The sequence below is a fragment of the Cyprinus carpio genome, chromosome A12 (genome assembly GCF_018340385.1).
Source record: "Cyprinus carpio isolate SPL01 chromosome A12, ASM1834038v1, whole genome shotgun sequence".
Classification (NCBI taxonomy): Eukaryota; Metazoa; Chordata; class Actinopteri; order Cypriniformes; family Cyprinidae; genus Cyprinus; species Cyprinus carpio.
Window position 1 is genome coordinate 24,774,895 of NC_056583.1, and position 21,257 is coordinate 24,796,151.

General features: G+C 34.2%; 2 protein-coding genes across 3 annotated transcripts in view; both read left to right on the forward strand.

The window, feature by feature from the left end:
* The first annotated feature begins 522 nt into the window (after nt 1-522).
* Nucleotides 523-8,445, forward strand: plaub (plasminogen activator, urokinase b). The gene is made up of 13 exons (XM_042768085.1): nt 523-672; nt 2,151-2,234; nt 2,338-2,383; nt 2,983-3,084; nt 3,165-3,394; nt 4,287-4,293; nt 4,464-4,562; nt 4,646-4,675; nt 4,768-4,954; nt 5,671-5,822; nt 6,169-6,309; nt 6,397-6,545; nt 7,815-8,445. The coding sequence occupies exons 2-13, from the start codon at nt 2,178-2,180 to the stop codon at nt 7,983-7,985; spliced, it is 1,371 nt and encodes a 456-aa protein (XP_042624019.1). The 5' UTR covers nt 523-672; nt 2,151-2,177; the 3' UTR covers nt 7,986-8,445.
* A 3,655-nt stretch (nt 8,446-12,100) lies between these two features.
* vclb (vinculin b) overlaps nt 12,101-21,257 on the forward strand; it is a 31,191-nt gene continuing 22,034 nt past the window's right edge. Inside the window, exons 1-2 of one of the 2 annotated variants that reach the window (XM_042768137.1) lie at nt 12,101-12,406; nt 20,951-21,021. In XM_042768137.1, the coding sequence (XP_042624071.1) occupies nt 12,239-12,406; nt 20,951-21,021 (239 nt within the window). In that variant the 5' untranslated portion in view covers nt 12,101-12,238. The remainder of the gene's footprint in view (nt 12,407-20,950; nt 21,022-21,257) is intronic. The other variant, XM_042768138.1, reaches the window with a different exon arrangement.

Below are 21,257 nucleotides of genomic sequence, written 5' to 3' on the forward strand. Positions count from 1 at the left end.
GCTCGTGAAGATCATTCCTCCGCTGAGGAACAGTGAAAGTAAAGCTTCTGGAAACAAACGCTCCTCAAAAGATCCTGATGATCAGATTTGAGACTCTAAAACATGATTGATGGAGAATCAAGTAAAGCTGAGCTGCTTCAGTGCAGTAAGAGTTCATCTGGAGATATTACTGCAGTTATTCTGATGTTTACTTGATTAAAATCAGTCAAGATTTGACACGTGAAGCTCGAGCTGAAGCTGGACGTTTCTACAATTACACTAAAAGACAATTAACTTTTTAAAAATGTATGAACTATCAATCGGACGACAGAATGCATGTAGTAGATTGTGTGCAACAGCAACGTTTTGATCATGTGGATCATTTAGAGACATTAGAAATGAATAGGGTTCAAAGAAACGTGTTTGACAGAAGAAGGAGAATTCCAGGATGAGGGAATCAAGGAATTCATGGCCAATTGAATCATTATTGTGATTCACTGATCTAGTTTCAGTTCAGCAGCACGTGTGTTTTCCCTCACGGACAGACAGACAAACTCCCCCAACACAAGCAGGTCTGCTCCTGCAGCCAATCAGAGCACACTGGGCTCTATATAGGGAGTGTTTAATGCCTTCAGTGGGATGCAGAGCGACACACACCAGACCTGATCTGATCTGATCTGAACGCACATTCAGGTGAGTCGGGCTCTAACTACTGATTAAAGAGTTAATGCATGTCTGTGAACAGCTTTAAAACTTATCTAGATGGACAATATTCATAGCGACAATGATCTGTGACTGCAAACACTGTGAATGCATGCAGAGAGATGATATGTGATGTCCTGCAGCATGCAGCTGTTTGCTAAAGTTTCCTAATTCTTGAGAATTTTTATTTTATTATTTGATTTAAAAAAAAAAATGTGGAAACCCTATTTTAAGACAAAATAAAAGAAACTGGACAGTTGGATAGTTTCAGAGATCATTTGCGCTTGGAATTGATTGCGTTTATATTGAGATCTCTGATTTTGTAGATGTTTGGTGTCTCAGTTTGAGACTCTGTTGAGATCTCTTCTGAAACTCTCGAGGAGTTTCTCAGGAGAAACATCTCAGTCTCACTGCTGTCTAGGAAAAATATTATGAACATCTCATCTGTGATATTTCTGTTCCTGTGGGTGTGGATCTCCGCTCCGGGCCTGTTCTGTCTGATCCTGGTCTGATTCCAGGAAAAGTCATGTTTGTTTAGAGTCTTATCTGGATTCTCACTTCTTAAGTCTTGTCTTGAGCGTGCTTTCCTCTTGAGCTGGGCTCAGTGTGACACACTCTATTTTCAGATTAAACCGGTTAAACTATTTATTTATTCTTGAAATTTTGTGAGAATTCCTCATTAAGGGTAATGAATGTGCAAAGTTTCAACACATAGATGTGTTTTGGAAAGGCTGAACAAATTTTGTCAGCTATTATTTTATTTGTCATTATTATTATTATTATGATTTTATTATTATTATTTGTCAGCTATTATTTTAGTTTCAATGCAATTTGCAAAAAATCAAGCAGAGAGTCAGGTTAAAAATAAATAAATAAACTCATCAAAGGCTAAATACATGAGAACTTTTGAAATTTAAAACACAAAGTTTACTCAAAATTAAGACTCCTCTTCTGAATCATCTAGTAAAAATGAACTGTTTCTTTATCTAGTTGAATATCACAATCAAATCTGGTTGTTTTTAGTTATTGGTTTTTAACTGAAAACAAGTGAGAGAAACCCATTTTATACTCACAAGGTTTGAGAAAAAGACAAACAGCAATAGATACTTATACTATAATCCAAAAAACTCCAAAAACTGCTCATACTTGCAATAAAATTAAAAAAAATTATTAAAATTTTGTAACATTTCATCTCATTTCAAATAAAAATAAATATAAATAAAACTGACCCTGAACACAACTAAATACAATTAAAATAACACTATAAAAATAGAAGGGAATTGTTACATTTCTCATATTGTCTATTTTATATTTTTAGTCTCTAACAAGCAGAGGTTTTCTGTTTTCATAGTGCTACTGATTTTTAGCAAGATGCATGGAAACGAAAGTGATTTAATTTAACCCTCAACGCAGAAGTTGACGCAGTTTTTGAACACAAATCGAGGGTTAATCAAATGCACTTGTTACAGGTTTCAGTGTCCAAAGAAGAAGCAGAAATGGCTGGATTTTGGCTGCTGAGATTGATTCTAGCTGTAGCAGCTCTCACAGTGTGTGTAAGTGTGCTTCATACTTAACTCGCTTCCTTTTGGAGACTGTTTTAATTCTAGGAGAGAGAAAAAATAACAATAATTTATCCTTTTTTGTTGTGACCTCCAGACAGCCCAGCGCCGACTCTCTCCCAGCGTTTTACATGAGAAATCAGGTACATAAACTCTGTCTGCAGTCTTTATTTTCCAGCAGATTGTAGTCCAAATGACTGATTCAGAGTACTTTTAGATTACTTTTGAACTCACATACATATAACAAAAAATTAAAAACTAACACAATACAACAAAATAAAAAAAAAAAAAAAAAAGAAAGAAAATATATTAACAACATGAAGTGCGTTAAATATTACATTACATCAAGGTTTCCCGAACTGGGCTTCGTGAAGGAAATGCAGGGGGTCTGTGAATTTAATGAAAAGCTAATAATTCATTAAATCATTAAAAAAAAAAAAAATTAAAATAACAATAATCAAAATAAAACATCTACTAAAAAAGTTTTTTTTGACTATTTGTTTACCTGCATGTCATGTGACCATTAACCAACGTCAGAGAACCGTGAACATGCAAATTATGAATTATTTATTGCTATTGTGTAATAAAAAAGTAACTGTAGTCTGATTATGAGTATTTTAAGATATGATATAATCTAATTAAGTATTTTTTGTAATCCATGTTATCCAGATCACGTGTAATCAGTTGCTAGCCAGCAGTTTTCCGGATGTCATGTTTGTTATGATTGTTTGTGTCCCTGCAGGTGTTGTGTGTCTGAATGGAGGGACGTCTCTCTTGTCTCCGTCGGGGCGTCACATGCTCTGTTTCTGTCCTGATGGCTTCAGTGGCTCCAACTGTGAAAGAGGTGCGCATCACTCATATGTGTTTATTATCATGAACTGATGTTTGCATGCATTCATATCCATGTATGATGTTTTGTGACAGATGAATCCGTCTCCTGCTTTGACGGGTTGGGTCTGCAGTACAGAGGTCCCGTGTCCAAATCAGAGAGTGGGCGAGAATGTCTGGAATGGGATTCAGAGAGTGTGCGTGGAATTGGAGCCTATCCCAAGAATCATGGCCCGGGACGACACAACTACTGCAGGCGAGTTACTCTGAGTGAAGAGCGCAGGCTGACTGAGAATACTAGAATGAGAACAAACAGACGCTGGAGAGCCTAGACTTGCCCGGTAATCCGTTACTAGGAGTTCCCTAGAGACCATAGATAAGTAGAAAAGCTGAAAAATACTAAATCAACATGCATTTGTCCTGAAGGGATGGATATGAATAGAACAAGAAAGCTGGCGTGATGTTACGGAGCTCAGTTTGAGCAAATCTCACGAAAGATGTCAAGAACATGTGTTGGGCATAATTCACCCTGAAGTTAAAAGTCATCATTGATATTACATTTAATAATAAAAAAAAATAAATAAATATATATATATATATATATATATATATATATATATATAATTGAATTTATATTTGAAATAAAACAAATTTAAGATTGAATTTATGTTTCGCATAAAATTAAGATTTTTGGATTATTTTTAATCGAAAAATTATTTTGGAATAATAATTAATAACATTACTGTATGAATAAATAATATTTAATTTTAAAGTAAATTTTATATCATTTAAAATTATTTTAAGTTTTTTTTTTTAAGTTTTGCATAAAAAATAAGCTTTTAGGATGATTAAGATTTTTATGCATTGTTAGTGACAATTAAGCATATTTACTGCAATAACATTTATTTATATTTTACTGTAGTATAGTAAATCAATACCGTTATACAGTTATTCATTATTTTAAGTTTATTCAAATCATCAATGTTTTTAAAGTTTTTTATAATATTTTTGGATCATTAGCTATGTAAATCAATACTTTTTAAATCAAAATAAAACTAACATTTAAATTAAAAATAGTACAACACATATTAACATGATGTACATATACGTTACAGTTCATATATTACAGTATGAGAATTTATTTATTTTCATTCTGGGGTGAAATATGACCCAGATATGTTCTTGCCAGGATTTCTGAAATTCCCTCTTATTCTCAAGCCCAGACGTGAACATCTGCAGAAATCTTCACAAACACACCTTGCACACCTGTCTGAGCCTGTGCTCCAGAACCCTGAGTCATTCAGGCGCTGCTGAGTGCCACTTCTCTGTGCTGTTCATTTCTCTTATCATGTCAGCTACATCCATCATAACACGCACATGTTCCGACACCAACAGAAACACACAACACACCCACACACCGTTGCTACACACACACCACCGCCACCATCATCAAGAAGGACTACTACAATACACCACGCTCAAAAAAAGATCACGGTGCGATTCCGTCCATCTTACTGTGTTAATGTAATATTACGAAATATCTGTAAATATCTGACATATGAAATGGTTTGATGCAGGTTCTGGCAGTCTGACAGGTGCGCAGTCCGGTGAGATCATTTGATGTGCATCAATATTGTGGAGCATCTGTCTGTATTCGCTGCTGTTTGATTGACAGGCTGAACTGTCTTTCATCCAATAGGCTGGCAGTGTGGCCAGAGGGAGGAGCGGAACATGAAGGTTGTGGGCGGGGCTTTGAGCACGGTGGAGCGCCACCCCTGGATGGCGGCGGTGTTCAGCAGGAGCGCCCGCGGGAGATCGTTCACCTGCGGCGGGAGTCTCATCTCGCCCTGCTGGGTCCTCACGGCCGCGCACTGCTTCCCCGACGGGTCGGTACAAACAAACCGGATAGGAGAGAGGAAACTACAGACATGTCAATGCGTTCCCCTGTGGAATATTATAATAATAGGCTAATAATATGATATGTGAAGAAAAATATAAAGCCTATTACAGTAGTAAAAAAAAAATTGCGTTCCACCGAGAAACCGAGAAATCTCGCGTTTTTGTGTTCACTCGCAAAATGTTTTTGAGAAAAACAGTGTTTTTCATGGGAACGCAAAAGTTCTGGTGATGGGAAAAAAAAAATGTGTGCTTTTGCATTCACTCGCAAATTCTTGCGTTCCCCCCAGAAATTATTGCAAGGGAAAAAGGGGGTTAAAAATATGTTCTTGTGATGAAAAAAAAGCAGCGAAGAAAGCATTTCTCAGCAGAACGGAACAATTCTGGTGATGGAAAATATGAGATTAGATTTCAAAGCTTTTACAATCATTTGCAAACTTTTGTGTTCCCCTGAGAAACTGTGCAAACGTTCTGGTGATGGGGAAAAATATGAGATGGGTGAAAAAAAATGTCCCCCAAAAAAGGCAAAAGCCTTGAAATGTTTATTTTCTTCCATGTTCCTTTTTTAGGGCCTTCGTGATAAATGCATTTGGATGAAATTATTGAATAAACGAGAAGCATGTGAGATGGATGGGAAGAAAAAAGCATGGATGGACGTGTTTCTGGAAATATATTTACACATGCATCTCTTCTTGTTTGTTTTCAGCACTAAGACTAGCCTGCATAAACTCTCAGTATTTGTGGGGAAGAACGCCATCAATGAGACGGATGCTCAGAGAGAGCAGGAGCTCAGGGTCTCGGAGCTCTTCATCCATGAACACTTCGACAACACAGACGGCAACTACAACAACGACATCGGTAACACTGACTGAGAACTAACTCCACTGAACCCTAAACATGCCAACAACACATTTACACAATTCACCTTAATAAAAATCAAAAAATAAAAACACAGTAAACACAAACCACATCCCCAAAAATCATCAACTTTCTGAAAAGACCAGTTTATGCTGGTACAGACCGGTTTAGTGATTGCTGGTTCTGGTGAAGCTGGTTGACCTGTAAAGTTTGGCTGGTTAAACTAGTAAAGGAGCGTTCAGAATATAAAACACTAAACGTGCTGCTCTTTTCAGCAAAGTCAAAGTAGCTTTATGAGTTATGCGTCAGACTGTCATTAACATCTGATTGGCTGGTCTGTGTTCAGCGCTGTTGAAGATCCGCAGTCCTGACGGTCACTGTGCTAAAGAGTCCAGTTCTGTCAAGACGGTTTGCATCCCTGAAGCGCATCAGTCTCTCAGTGCTGGGACGTCCTGTGAGGTCACTGGATACGGCAGAGAACAAGAAGGTAATTGGCGGAGTTAGTGTTGAGAGTGTGTTTGTTCTGTTTGGGCTAATGAAGGGTTCAGTCATTGTGTGTGTGTGTGTGTTGTAGGGTTGTGGTATTACTCTCAGTATCTCAGAGAAGCAAAGGTCAACCTGCTGTCACAGGACGTGTGCTCGAGTAAAGAATATTACGACAGCATGTTCACAGACAACATGCTGTGTGCCGGGAGTCCCGACTGGAGCGCGGACGCATGTAAGGTGAGCCGGAAGCTACTTATTTAACAACAATGATCCTTTTAGATGTGCTGGCATATTAAATATATAAAATGCATATCATGGCACTGCAAATTGGGTTCAAATTTACATTTATTCATTTAGCAGATGGGGAACAATTTGGTGTCTCGTTACTTTTCTAAAACAATAAAGGCTATTTCAATGCATGAAATTACATTTAATTGTGTACATATTACATAAGCGTATACAAACCAAAATTTGTCATCCCTACTCGTTGACATCTTAATTTATAACTATTTTATTATTATTTTGGATCTTCAACCCTGTTACCTATTCTAGCATATCATTATGTTATTAAAACCTTTAATCAAGGATATATGTCTGTCTGTCTATCTATCTATCTATCTATCTATCTATCTATCTATCTATCTATCTATCTATCTATCTATCTATCTATCTATCGATCTGTCGATCTATCTATCTATCTATCGGATCTATCTATCTATCTATCTATCGATCTGTCTATCTGTCTCTCTATCTCTCTATCTATCTATCTATCTATCTATCTATCTATCTATCTATCGATCTGTCGATCTGTCTATCTATCTATCTATCTATCTATCTATCTATCTACTGTATCTATCTATCTATCTATCTATCGATCTGTCCATCTATCTCTATCTATCTATCTATCTATCTATCTATCTATCGATCTGTCTATCTATCTATCTATCTATCTATCTATCTATCTATCTATCTATCTATCTATCTATCTATCTATCTATCTATCTATCTATCTATCTATCTACTGTATCTACTGTATCTATCTATCTATCTATCTATCTATCTATCTATCTATCTACTGTATCTATCTATCTATCTATCTATCTATCTATCTATCTATCTATCTATCTATCTATCTATCTATCTATCTATCTATCTGTTGATTGATTTATATTTTGTAATGTATTATTTTATATTTGTTGTTATTGTTTTTCCTTTTTTTAAATCACATACACATACTCTATTTATATTGGCACAAAAAGGAAATTGTAACAGTAATTTTCTGCTGAGACATTATCTGTTAATATTTGACAAAAAAAATACAGGTAAAACACTGGTTAAAAAAAAAATCAGTAATAATAATAATACAGAAGATTCCATAATTTTAATGCAGTGCATTGTTGCCTATTTTTACAGTTTTTTTTATTTTATATTTATTGCACATTGTTAGCACTGAGAAGCAATAAAAGTCTCTCAGGTTGATGCATCTGTTCTTCTGGGATGTTTCAGGGTGACTCTGGCGGGCCGCTGGTGTGTCGTGTCCGTGAGCGTGTGTTTCTGTTCGGTGTGGTGAGCTGGGGAGAGGGATGTTCCAGACAGTTCCGTCCTGGAGTTTATACCAAAGTCAGCAACTATTACAACTGGATCCTGGAGAAAACCGGATTGCTGTCACTCAGCTGAGAACAGGAGCTCACCTGCCCTCATTCACCACAGAGACCAACACAAAGAACATGAACCAACAACTGCTCAAACTGATTTCTGTTCAGTTACTCGTTAATATGTCCATCATTCTTACATTCCATTCTATTGCAAAGATATAGCAGCAGCTCAAAGGACTTTCCGTATGAAAAATGTTTGTGAAAGTATTGTTTTGCATTGGTATTGAAATGTACAGTGTTACTTGGTTTTCATTTGTTTTTATAATTTTATATTGCTGTGTTACTATTAATGTTTTGTCAATGATAAAAGCCAATTATTAGGCCAATAAACAAGCACTGTGTACATTCTGAGTAAACGTTGTGTAAAATAAGTGTTTGTATTAATATGTGTGTATAAATAGATATAAATGTATTTCCTAATAATAAATAAATTGTACACAAGATAATTTAATAAGATTTTTGTTGTGTTATGAGCACATGTGACATGTTTCTGCATGTTTAATCTCCTTGAGTAGTGTATTCATTCATGACCAGTCAAAGCAAACACAATTAACACTCGCATAATTTGACCATAAACTCACTGCAATTTACTCAGATACACACGCTTACTATCAGTGCTATGCTATGACAATGGGTTAAAATGTGTGTAAAATGTCAGCGTGACTAAGTCCGGATCATCGTAACAGCTGTGTGTGTAATTCCAGGGCAGCTGCTGAGTGGAAAAGCCGCTTTACCCACAGGATGAGGTCATCGGGTCAAAGGTCAGACTGACTCACAGATGGAGTTTAAAGCACTGATGTCACTCACAGGAAACCCCTCACTCACACAAACAATGTCACTGCCCAGTTAGGTCTGTACATTTGATTTTCCAGTAACTCCCAAAGAATTTTCTATTGTCATGGATGCAATTCCTAAATGAGTTGTTATGCTTTTAAGGGAGTCTGCTGGATCATCCAGCACTTTAACTATTTCTTTGAAATCCCAGTACAAAAACTATGCATCCTTCATCACATAACTATAAAATTAGATCTCTCTTTCAAAAGGAGCTAGTAACAATTTGGTGTGTCTTATTGGAAGAATTCAGTCGATCATATTGACTGAAAAAAAGTATGGACTCTGCCTTTGAAATACATAATAACTAACAAGATTTTTACACAAAAAAAATCTCATTCAAACAATTACACACACATAAACAACCCAACTAAAGTGTTTCTGAAAAGGTTTAAATCAGGTATAGATGCAAGCTGTTCTTTTTGTGGTGCCCTTAATGAATCTGATATTCATATCTTCTGGGATTATCAGTTACAGCTGTTTTGGATTGAGTTTTCTGATGTTATTAATCACAGTGTGATCCCCGGTTTCTCTCTGCTTTTTAAGGATGTACTGTACGGTTTCTTTAATATGCAAAAAGATAAAATTAATGAACACTTTATTATTAACCTATAGTATTACTTCTTGCAAAATGTAATATTCACCACAGTAAATTCTCTCATCAAATCCTTTATTTATTTATTTTTTTTTAAAAAAGAGGTTCACCAGTATATCCAGACTATTTCATCTTCCAAGAATCTTAAAGCTTTAACTTATTTCACTTTTTAAATTTATTTGAATAAAAATTTAATTTTGTATTATTTATTTAGTTATATACATGCATAAACGGCACTTTGCTTGTAATGTAATATATATACATTTATATATAAACATTATCACTAATGCAACACTGATTGACAATATTATAATATAATCTGTAATAATGATCATAAATATCAGAATGTTTGATTTTACACTTTAAAAAAAAGAAGAAGGTAAAAAAAAGGTTGGGACGATACCCTTTCATAAAAAATAAATATGTACCTTTAAGATACTAATATGCACCATTTGGGGGTAAAGTAAAATGGAAACAAAGATGTACATTTTAGCTTTTGTACTTCAGGGCACCGCCCCAGTGTCAGCTCTGTACCTATTTTTCTGAGAGGCGCTGAAGTTTCTTATTCAGCCACTAGATGGGAGACAAAGTCCACTGACTCTGTCAACACTTCATCTTAACACACACACGACATCACTGACCAGTGCTAAAAATATCAAAGCATACTAAACTGTGGAAATAACTGAATGTGTGATATAAAGTCTAAAAATAGACATCTGTTTCATAGAATCATATGACATAACCCAAGTTTTTATTGGCAAAATTACACTTACTGTACAAGGAATTTGACTGCTTGGGTTGCTGCAATATATATATATAATATATATACTATATATATATATATTATATATATATATATATATATATATATTATATATATATAATAAAATAGTCATCGTGCCAAATCAATTACTTCAGATCTAATATAAGTAACGTATGAACTAATATAAGTAATAACTAATAAAACATTTTAAAAATAAAATAAAGAATGTAATAATTCACCAAATTTCGCATGGATTTGAATCCTTTAATTCTTGGGCTGCATTAATGACTTGATTTAACAAAAGACAGATTTTTAATCAGGTGTTTCTGTAGGCTTCTGTAAAAATGTTTAGTCGTGCAATCTAAACCAAACAGTGCTTCATTTAGTAGCAACATAAATAAACTGATTCAATTACCTCAAATACGAAAAAATAGGACAACATCACCATCATTAATGTGTCACTTTATAGTTCAGATCAAAGATGTTTAATATTGAGGTGAGCAGTATGAACACACACACACACACACACACACACACACACACACACACACACACACTTGTGTTTACTCTGAGCTCCCTGAACTTACTTCCTTAATTCTTTCTTTTCAGACTCTTCCATATTCGGTCATGCAGCCTGCTGAGGGTCTCTGGGCAAATTCTTGGGCTGTTTGAGGCGTTTGTGGGGTTGAAACAGCTTGAGACACTGTTATTGTTGTTTCAGTTCAATCAGAGCAATGATGAAGGCTGCAACCTGCTCGTACGATTATGAACAACAATTCCATCATGATATAACATCTGTTTTCATCCACACCGACATCGTCATGTGCATTTATGTGTTTTGAGTTTTCAAGAGTTCCAACACAAGTTTGCACATCAGTAAATAATGTTTAATTCATATTAAGACTTTAAAGCAGTAGCTGTTCTAGTATACATATATGACAATGCCATGATATATATATGGGCCTGTATAATTTTATCTGATTCATCAGTGAATAAGTATGTATCATGAAACCGTGCACATTTTAAGTTAATTATATTGTATTGTTTCATTGTTGTTTACTGATCTAGTTGCAAATAAAAGTGGAAATATGGCATGAAGGCTTCAAACAGATCCTAAACAATGCTGAGCAACACTCAGACTGCGTCGGTGCCCCCTGGCACTCAGAATTCCTCATCCAGAACAGCAGAATCAAGTTTCCTTTTTAGGGCATGAGAATGTATTGCGTAATTTGGGAAGAACTCGCTTCTCTAGCAAACATGACAAAGGCAATGGGCGGAGCCAATCGAGATGAATGACGTTTGTGCGAACCAATCGCATTCACGGGCGCGCCGGCGCTCGCTCTTCGATTGGCGGATGGGGAGTTTGCGTCATCCGGGAGGTTTAGGTTGAGTGAAATGTGGGAAGCCGCGAATCGATTCTTCCGAACAGTTCATTTCAACGAGCCACTTCAAAGAAAGAGTTCGTCATCGCGTCCTCCTAGAGGTTAAACCGTTTTTTTTTTTTTAATAAATATGTATGTAGACATACATAGAGTTCAATGATATGTTTTTTTTGTTTTGCAGTAGAATAACTGCGATTAATAGCAAAGAATTTAGTAGCCTATGTAATGAATCAAATTCTAGACAAATAATTAGGCTACTAGAATGTTAGGCTATAATAAGTAGGCCTACTCGTATGGTATAGGTATCTACTTTTTCATAGTAAGCCTAATTCTTTAACTCTTGTGCTTTGGTAATATTGTAAATGATTGTTGGATCTGACTCTAATATCTAATGAATAGTTCCTAGTGACATTAAAAACATAGTATTACAGTTGGATTATTTACTAATTAAAATAACCGGTAGCAAAAAAGCAGAATAAATGTCGAATTCAGTGAGTTGTTGACTCGTGGAGCGCGATGCGCGATTGAATCGTGAACCGACTCCAGCGAACGATTCATTCACGAGTCGCTTCCCACGATGGTTAGTTAGTTGCTGAAGGAGAGTCAGTGTGTTCTTGCGGGGGATAGTCTCGGTTCTCGGATACGGAGAGGGGATTGTGGATACACACTTGGAAAGAGAGTTTGCTTTCTCTTAAGGTCTCATCATGCCGGTTTTTCACACGAAGACGATCGAGAGTATCCTGGAGCCGGTGGCCCAGCAGATCTCTCATCTGGTCATCATGCATGAGGAGGGAGAGGTGGACGGGAAAGCCATCCCGGACCTGACCGCTCCCGTGGCCGCTGTGCAGGCAGCTGTCAGTAACCTGGTCCGGGTAAGAGCTCGGGGTTTACTCTCATTTATAAGCGTGAACGCGCATCTTATGATCTCAGCGTGCGTGGAAAGTGTCGTTGTTTGGTGTTAATGTATCCACGAAAGTTTCCTGAAGTTCTCTGGCTTTGATCCAAACCGAGTTCCGCCTTTTCCTCTTGGATTTCGCCCTTCCCAATGAAACCACGACGTGCCATTCAGTGCATCTGATATCAGACCAAAAAAAGTGAAACTAGTCGTTTAGTTGTTGATTTGTGTAACATGGCATGTTCAGGAACACGAGGTGGAGAGCTGTCTCGCTCAAGGTTGATGAATCAGTGCAATAAAGGATTTTATTGGCTTCTAAAGAAACATTAACACCAGTGGAACCTTTACACTCCACAGAAGTTCTTTGTTGTGTAAAATCCTCTTTAGATTAATAAAATGTTTCATGCAACAAGGAAAAACAATGGTTCTTTGGTGAATCAAAACTGGTTCTTCTGTGGCATCGTTGTGAAAACCCCTTTTTTGGAAACTTTAGTTAGTGTTTTGTGGATTTAACCCACATTCTTTCATTGAGGGTCTTTAATTTTCTTTGCAAAACGTTCATTTAGATTTGCTGATTCATATATTGTTTGAATCTTCTTGACAGCGTCTTACTAACCTCAGGTAACCACAGAGTCTACAGCGGTTCTTCGAGATCTTGAGGCATCCGCATCAAACCACACAAACCTCTGTAGTCCCAACCAGAGACAATATAAAACCCACAATTAATTCCAAAAAATTAACATTAGGACAATTTTAAAAAAACATATGCCCAATTTATGTACGTAACATTAAGTAAGAATACATCCTGCAATTTTAAGTACAATTTACAGAAGACAATGAATCTGTAAATAATGCACGAGATATCACAACACATAAACACATTTTGTTAGATTATACAGCTGTATACACTGTATATACAACAATTGATGTCTGTTTTTCTATTTTTATTTTTATATAATACTTTCTTATCTGTGTGTGTGTGTATATATATATATATATATATATATATATATATATATATATATATTTTTTTTTTTTTTTAAATAATTTACACGCACGTTATATATATATATATATATATCTATATAATATATATATATATATATATATATAATATAATAAAAATATAAAATCATTTAATTTAATAAAAAATAAAAGCAATATATAAATAATTATATAAATAATTAAAAATATTATATTTAAATTATAATTATAAATAGATAAATATAAGTATAAAATAAAATATTTATACATCTATAATTAATTTAATCTATATAAAATTTATTGAAATAATTTTTTTGTTGTTTTCAGTTGCGTTTCAGTTCATTTTGGCCCCTGGTCTCATCAGATTAGGACAGAGCTGATCTGCTGTGGGTCTCTCCAGAGGAAGGGGAATGGTGTGTTGTGGAGAGATGCTGCAGAAGTGCTTCTATCAGCTGTCTGCCTGCGTGTGTGTGGTTACCTAAAACGGAAACAAAACCTTCAGAAGCCTGTAAATTCATGATCAAGCTTCTCTTCTGTTATTCTCAGCAGCTGTCCAGAGTTAACTTTAGACTCTTGACATAACATTGGATGGAGGTTTTTGTTCCTCTGTGTCTGTCTTGAGTCTGTGTCACAGTGACTGGAGTTTAATGTCTAATGAGGGTTGATTGAGGTTATAGTCGTTTCTATTTTGAGGTTTAAGTTGTTTAGGTGTCTATGTGACCCCACCCGGAACACTTCCTGTCTGAGCAGCTTTGTTGTTTTCTCAAATAACTTATGGCATTGTGGTTTCTAATGTCTCTCGTCTTCATCTCAGGTTCATCTGAGATTTCTGTGCACTTTATCGCACAGCAGTCTCAGTTTAGCACAATATTAAAGCTTTATTGCTTCTGTTTGAATGGTCTTATTTCTTTTTTTCTGCCTCTCGTATATTTCTCCTCTTCCTTCCTCTTTGCTTTATTTCTCTTCCTCTATTTATTTATGTGTAATTTGGTTAGCTAGTGGTATGCAGTGTAGATTCGTGGGCGTGTTAGTGGTTTATTATAGATTTTTGGACTTCTTACATTTAGAGAGACAGAAATGATTTACTGTTTTAGTCGAGACACAACTTCAGAGCTCAGAGTGCTTAATAGAAATTATGTTTTGAGGCTGAATGAACTTTAGTGAATTATTCATAGTGTCTCTGCAGGACAGAGCGCACAGAGACTCTTCAGACAGAGAATCAGACTCACTGAATCATGAAATTTGATCCTGCTTTTTCTGTGACGTGAGAACATAAAGAACAGCATGAGGCTGGGTCTAATTAAATTGAATTAAAAAATAAATGTCATTTTTAATTTTTAACAGTCAACAATAATACAATAAAAATGTAATTGTTCAAAACACTCATTTAAAATATTAATTATATTATTGCAAATGATTTTAAAATAAAAAAAATATATTTTAAAAAGTAAATGTAAAATATTAATATATTATTTTTAACCATATAAGTATTGTAATAAAATAAAAATGTATACATAAATTGTAATTGTTTAAAAACAGTAATTTAAAATAATGTAAAATCAAAATAAATTACTTAAAAAGTAATTAGGTGATATGAATATTTTTATATTCATGTACTATTTATATAAATATTTATATTTATATAAATTATATTATTATATATTTTGCAATTATATTTACAAATACATTACAAATTAATTATTTTCTCATCTAAGTATAGTTATACATTTAAAACATTTATACATATAATAAAATGTTTTCATTTTAAAACATTAATTTCCAATAATAAGTTTATTATTTAAAATTATTTTTAATCAAATTATTTTTAAAAAGATACAATTCATGTTTATAAATATTAAAATATTATATATATAATTGTAGTTACAAATATTAGACTAATTATAGTATGTATACACTTAAAAATTACAATATTGTTATATATTATATATTATATTTATATATTTTTTTAACCCATCTGAGTACAATAATCAAATAAAAAAAATACACATAATAAAATATAATTGTTTAAAAACATTAATTTAAAATAAAATATTTTATAAAATGATTTAAAATCAAGTGGTACAATTTTTAAATATTAAAATATTATTTTTGCAATTATATTTCCAATTATTATATTAATTAGTAGTTCATTTCTTTGCTGTCTTAGATGGACTACTTCCTCTAGATCTTTAGATCTTTTCATCTTAAAGAGGGATGCCTCCCATCTCTTTGATCTAAAAATTATGTTTTCGCATTCTTGTTCTGAAAGTTTTGCGTAATAGACACACATTCTGTGGTCAGTGCTGGGAATGTGTGCGGCTCTGTGTCTTCTTTAGGATCTCTGTCTAGAATTGATCGAGGCTGAAGGGTCAAATGCTGCTTGGCTGAACATTTCTCAAGACCACACGGACGAAAGCCTCCTCCCAACACTACAAGAGAAGCGTTTGTTATCAGAGCTGAGAGGAATCCGGCTGTATTAGGCAAGATACTGCTGCTGAAGGCCATGAACTACTCCAGTTCTTATTTTAGGAGACTTCTTTTGGAAGAAAGAATTTTATCTGCATTGCACAGGCACCAAAGGAGATGGAAGTTGTGTTTATTTCCTTCCAGATGAAAGATAATCGCAGTGGAGATCTTAGACTTGACTCTCTTCCTCGAAAGCTTCTGCAGGAAGTTGCTTTATGCAGAAACTTGTTCTTTCACAGCATCAGCTCAACCACAAGACTCGCTGCAGATCTTCAAGTGAGAATACAGCCAGCGGATGATCAGCGCAGCTCATTATATCACCTTAAACTAAAGCTGCATTCATCTACGGATGTGAATGATACCACAAATCATGAAAAATCATGATGATACTCAAGCGCAAAAAGACTGTTTGATGTGAAATCTGCACGTTTTGTGGGTCTCTGTGTGAAAGAGCAGTGAAGTTACATCTACACAAAGGTCTTCACTACAGCCTGCCAAAATAAAAGTTTGGTTTAACCTGAAGAAATTGTGACAGAAATGTATTATTTTAGAGTAGAATGTACTTCTCAAAGTAATACATTTTTAAAATAAACTAATTTAATTTATTTTAATTTAAAATTCAAATTTTAGAAAAAAGAATTGTTAAATATTAATTTTTATTACATTTTAAAATATGAATTAAATTGACATTAAATTGTTTTATGCCCTCATTTAATTACCACCAATTTTGATAATAAATTAGTATTAAATCATAAATCCAGAAAAAATAAACATAGAACACAGAATTTCAAATAAAATAAAATACTTAATAGGCCCCTATTATTGTAAAAATATTAATAAATTATTCAGTTGATGAAGGTTTTATGAATTCAGTTGAATAGACATGCTTTTTGTTTAATAAATTAAATAATTATTTAATTAAATCGTTAAAACAGAATCCAGAAAAGCGGAAAACACAGAAGACCTTAAAAATGTTATTTCTGTTAACTGTTTCATCGGCTGTTGTTAAATTGTATAAGTTTCATGATTTCAGTTAATTAGACATGATTTTAATCAACAAAAATTACTTTAACTGTTAAAACAGAGCCCAGAAAAATTAAAACAGAAAAAAATTATAATTTGGGGAAAAAATAAAACTGATTTCATAGAGCCTTAAAAATGTACTTTCTGTTAAACATTTAATCAGTTGGTGTAAAATTGTATACGTTCCATGATTACAATTAATTAGACATGCTCTTTGATTAATAACACTTAATTTAACTGTTAAAACAGAATCCAAAAAAATTAAAACTGACACAAAAAAACCCTGCATTTAGAGAAAGAAAATAAGAGAATTTAGGAAAAATAAAACTGATTTTAATTAATTAGACATCTTTTTGATTAGTAATATTTAATTTAACTGTTTAAAAAAAAAAAAATCAAACATAATTTGAGGAAAAAAATCAATAATTTCTTAGTAATCTAGTTTCAAGATGTCCAAAATTTCACCATTACTGAATTTTTAAATCTGAGGTATCCTTTTTTGGTTTATTTATTTGCCCAGTTTTGTTATAACACTTCAAATAGTCATCCTGGAGCTTTCTGAATAGGTTTTGGTAGGCTTTGCTTCCTCCAGATTGTCTGTGAGGTTCTCTGAGGAAGTTTTCTGTGGCTTGTGTCCTTGTCTCAGGGTTATAATGTTCCAGAGCTGAAGAGAAGAAGGCTTTTAGTTCCTTCCAGTGCAGACTAAGAGTCAGTCGGCTGATTGTTGTTTATGTGTCTCGGACCGGACAGATATACAGTCTCTCTCCATTCAGCCAGCGCTCACAGGAGGGGACGTTTATCATCAGCCTGTTGTTATAATTACACGCAGAGATAATGTGTTCCTAAATAACTCTTTAAGAGAAGCGTGGGACGAGAGCAGAGCTTCATTCAAGCAGAACTAAGTTTTTCCATCAATCACACAGAGTTGTTGGCTTGTTTGGGTGCCAGATTTTTTTATTGCTTTTGTAGTCGGGAAGGAATGGGTTAGTTATGTTGTGGTTCGTGAGGTTAATTAAAAGGGTTTACAAACCCTGTCGAGATTGTGATGGTTGGATTGGCGTCAGGATAACTTAAAGACTGACTTCTTAGTGCTGGTTATCGCCAACTATGTCATGATGTGATGCACATGCTTTACAGTGTCATAGAGCGCAACAAGAGAAAATAATCCCATTTATTTGCACTACAAAATGACTTAAACTTTTAAGATTCTGTAGAAGACAGAAGTCAATATGACTTTCTCACTGGAGGAAGTGTTATGCATTATGGACTCGTATTTAAGTTATAAACGTCTTAATGCTGGGTTTGTTCCAGCTTTTGTCTTCTCCAGAGGTTAACTGATGGACTGGAGTGCTGTGGATTATTGTGATGTTTTTATCAGCTGTTTGGACTCTCATTCTGACGGCACCCATTCGCTACAGAGCATCTGTTACTGAGACACTGATGCAATGCTGCATTTCTCCAAACCTGATGAAGAAACAAACTCATCTGCAGCTCGGATGACGAGAGGATGAGCACATTTTCAGCAAATTTTCATTTACTAGTCGAAAATTTGCACATCCCTAAACAATCAAAATAAGATTGCATCGGCGCAGAACGACTAACTTTCCAGCTCTGAGTCATGAGTCATGTTTTATAACGCTAATCTAATCAAAGTGCCGTTTCTGCAATTTCCACCATGATAGAGTTTTCTCTAGTCTCTTTTTACCCCAAATGCGAAATATTTGGTGCTGTAATAACTCGGCTCAATTTTAAAAGAAGATGGTTGTCTTATTTAATAGAGTTGAGCACAAGAGCGGTGTGTGAGAGCTCTTCTCAGCGTGTGTGTAGAGCATTGAGAAGCGCGTACAAAGAGCCGTCTGTTAGCCGGACGCGAGCAGACTGTCCTCACATTTCCGCCAGCTCTCCATGAAGCTTTTATCAGCTGCTGTGAGTGTGTTCGGAGCTGACAGTGCCATAATGAGACTTACAGGAAGTGACTTCATCATTAAGTGATGTTTCAGCCTGAATGCTCCTCAAAACCCACGGCAGCACAACTGTTCTTCAGTACTGCGAGATGCGTGAGGCCTTCAAGCACAGTTCACCTGAAGGTTCGAAGTCCGTCATCATTTCCTTCCCCTCATGTCGTAAAGCAGTGTGACTGATCTCCTTCAGTGGAAAACAAAAGAGGATGTATTTATTGTCGTCATGAGGCTGTTGAGTTCCAGCAGTGATGAAAACAGCAGCATGAAAGTAGTTCATATATTTAGAGTCTTCAGTTCAGATATGAATTAGTCAAAATAATCTCAAATGATGCTTGAGATAATGGACATGAAATCATTTTGGAATTGAACATTAGTGCATATAAGATTTATGAGGGGAATATTTCAGGGCTATTTAACTATTTAAAATGTTGTTTGGTAGACTTTATAAGACTCGTAATTTAGAGGAAGTCATATAGACTGCATTTAATTATTTATTAATTAATTTATTTATTTATTTTAATACATTTTCTTATTTGTATTTATTTTAGTTAATTAATTTAATTTAAATTATTTATTTTTTATGTGAATTAATAATTAAATTCTTATAAATTATTCTTGATTTATTTACAGTTGTATTATTTTAATTAATTATTTTAATACATTTAATTAAATTAATATTAATGAATTTTTATTCTTTTAAAGTGTTATTGATTTATAATTTTTTTAATTTATTTTAATTATTTAAATTGATTTCGATTAAATTAATAAATTAATTAAATTTGTAATTATTTATAATTTGCTTTTAATTAAGTTCAAGTATTTTACGTTGTTTATTTTAATCAGTTAAAACAAATACAATTTATTTTAAGTAATTAATTAACTAGTTAGAATAAAATGTAATTATTTTTATTTATTTTAATTATTTAACTTAATTATTTTTATTTATTTTAATAAATATAGAATTTCCTTAATAACCTCAGTCTGTATTATAAAAAACATTCTTAAATTTATGCAATAAATCTCTATTTGTGCTCCACAGAAGATTTTAGACTACTTGAGGTGGAGTGATTTTTCATTTTTGGGTGTACTATGCTGTTGGATTTGTGACTAAACCTGTTCTTACCTGTCTGATGTTTTAGCTGAGCAGCTCATACTGCTCTTTCATGAGGAAACGCAGATGTTCTCTGATCTGACGTCATCCAATTCGTCTGAACATGCAGCCTGCGATTGAGCAGAATTATGCTTATTACTGGTTACTTTTGCTCAGAGTTAGGGTTAATGATTTGAATAAAGCTCTTTAAGTATCAAACTTTATTTGAGCTGAATGTTTTTTCTGAATTGTGTAGTTGAGTTATATTGGAAAAGGGACCTGAGCTGGATAGAGAATAACACAGAGATGTGAAACAGGACTTATTTCACATCACAGTACTAGGTTTCTAGTAGAATGCACTGCAGGTATATGCTGAGAATGACAGACTTGGTTTAGTTGCATCATGTTCAAATAACTTCAGTGTGAGCTAATTTTGGGAGAAAAACGGTTAAACGTGGCCTGGAGAACCAAACATGAAGTCATCTGGATGACAGCAGACCTGCTCTGTGTGTGTGTGTGTGTGTGTGTGTGTGTGTGTGTGTGTGTGTGTGTGTGTGTGTGTGTGTGTGTGTGTGATTATCTCCAATGAAACACTGACTCACAGAAGTGGAAACATAAAAAAGAATCACAATCATCACGTAAAAAAAAAAACAAATAAACCTAGCACATAAAATAGGTTTCCACTCATTTTTAATAAATAGAAATATTTATTTTTGGTATCTAGAATATTTTAATATATGCAGCTACTTTCATGAACACCTGATGTGACGACGGAAACGAATCATTTTAATCTGAGCTGAATCGAAGACATTTTGAACTGCTTATTTAAAGTGAATCAAACTTATTTATTGTGAAAAAACATTCTAGAAATTATGCAATATATCTCCTTTTGTGCTACGCAGAAGAAATAAGTCATATATTCAAGCTCTTGTGCTTTTCTGTTTTAAATGGTTTATAGGTGTATTTATTGTGTGTTTTGTGTGTGTGTTCAATGCAGGTGGGCAAAGAGACGGTTCAGACCACTGAGGATGCCATCATGAGAAGAGACATGCCGCCTGCCTTTATAAAGTAAGACACACACACACACACACACACACACTCTGTTGAAAGTAAAGGTCATGGACAACATGTTATGTGTGTGTGGTGCTGTGTGAATAATGGCACTCTGTTTTGTCTGCATCAGCCTTTTGTTTTGAATGAAAATCTATATGCAGCAGCAACCCTGCAACTCTAAACTCCTCTTCTTTCATCTTATTTTGTATTTATATTCCATGGCTTTGATTTGCATGGAATGCATGAACTTA

Coding starts and splice junctions, on each gene's coding strand:
- plaub (XM_042768085.1), top strand. CDS start 2,178: ATGGCTGGATTTTGGCTGCTGAGATTGATTCTAGCTGTAGCAGCTCTC. Junction 2,235..2,337: donor TAGCAGCTCTCACAGTGTGT/GTAAGTGTGCTT, acceptor TGTGACCTCCAG/ACAGCCCAGCGCCGACTCTC. Junction 5,823..6,168: donor CAACTACAACAACGACATCG/GTAACACTGACT, acceptor GTCTGTGTTCAG/CGCTGTTGAAGATCCGCAGT.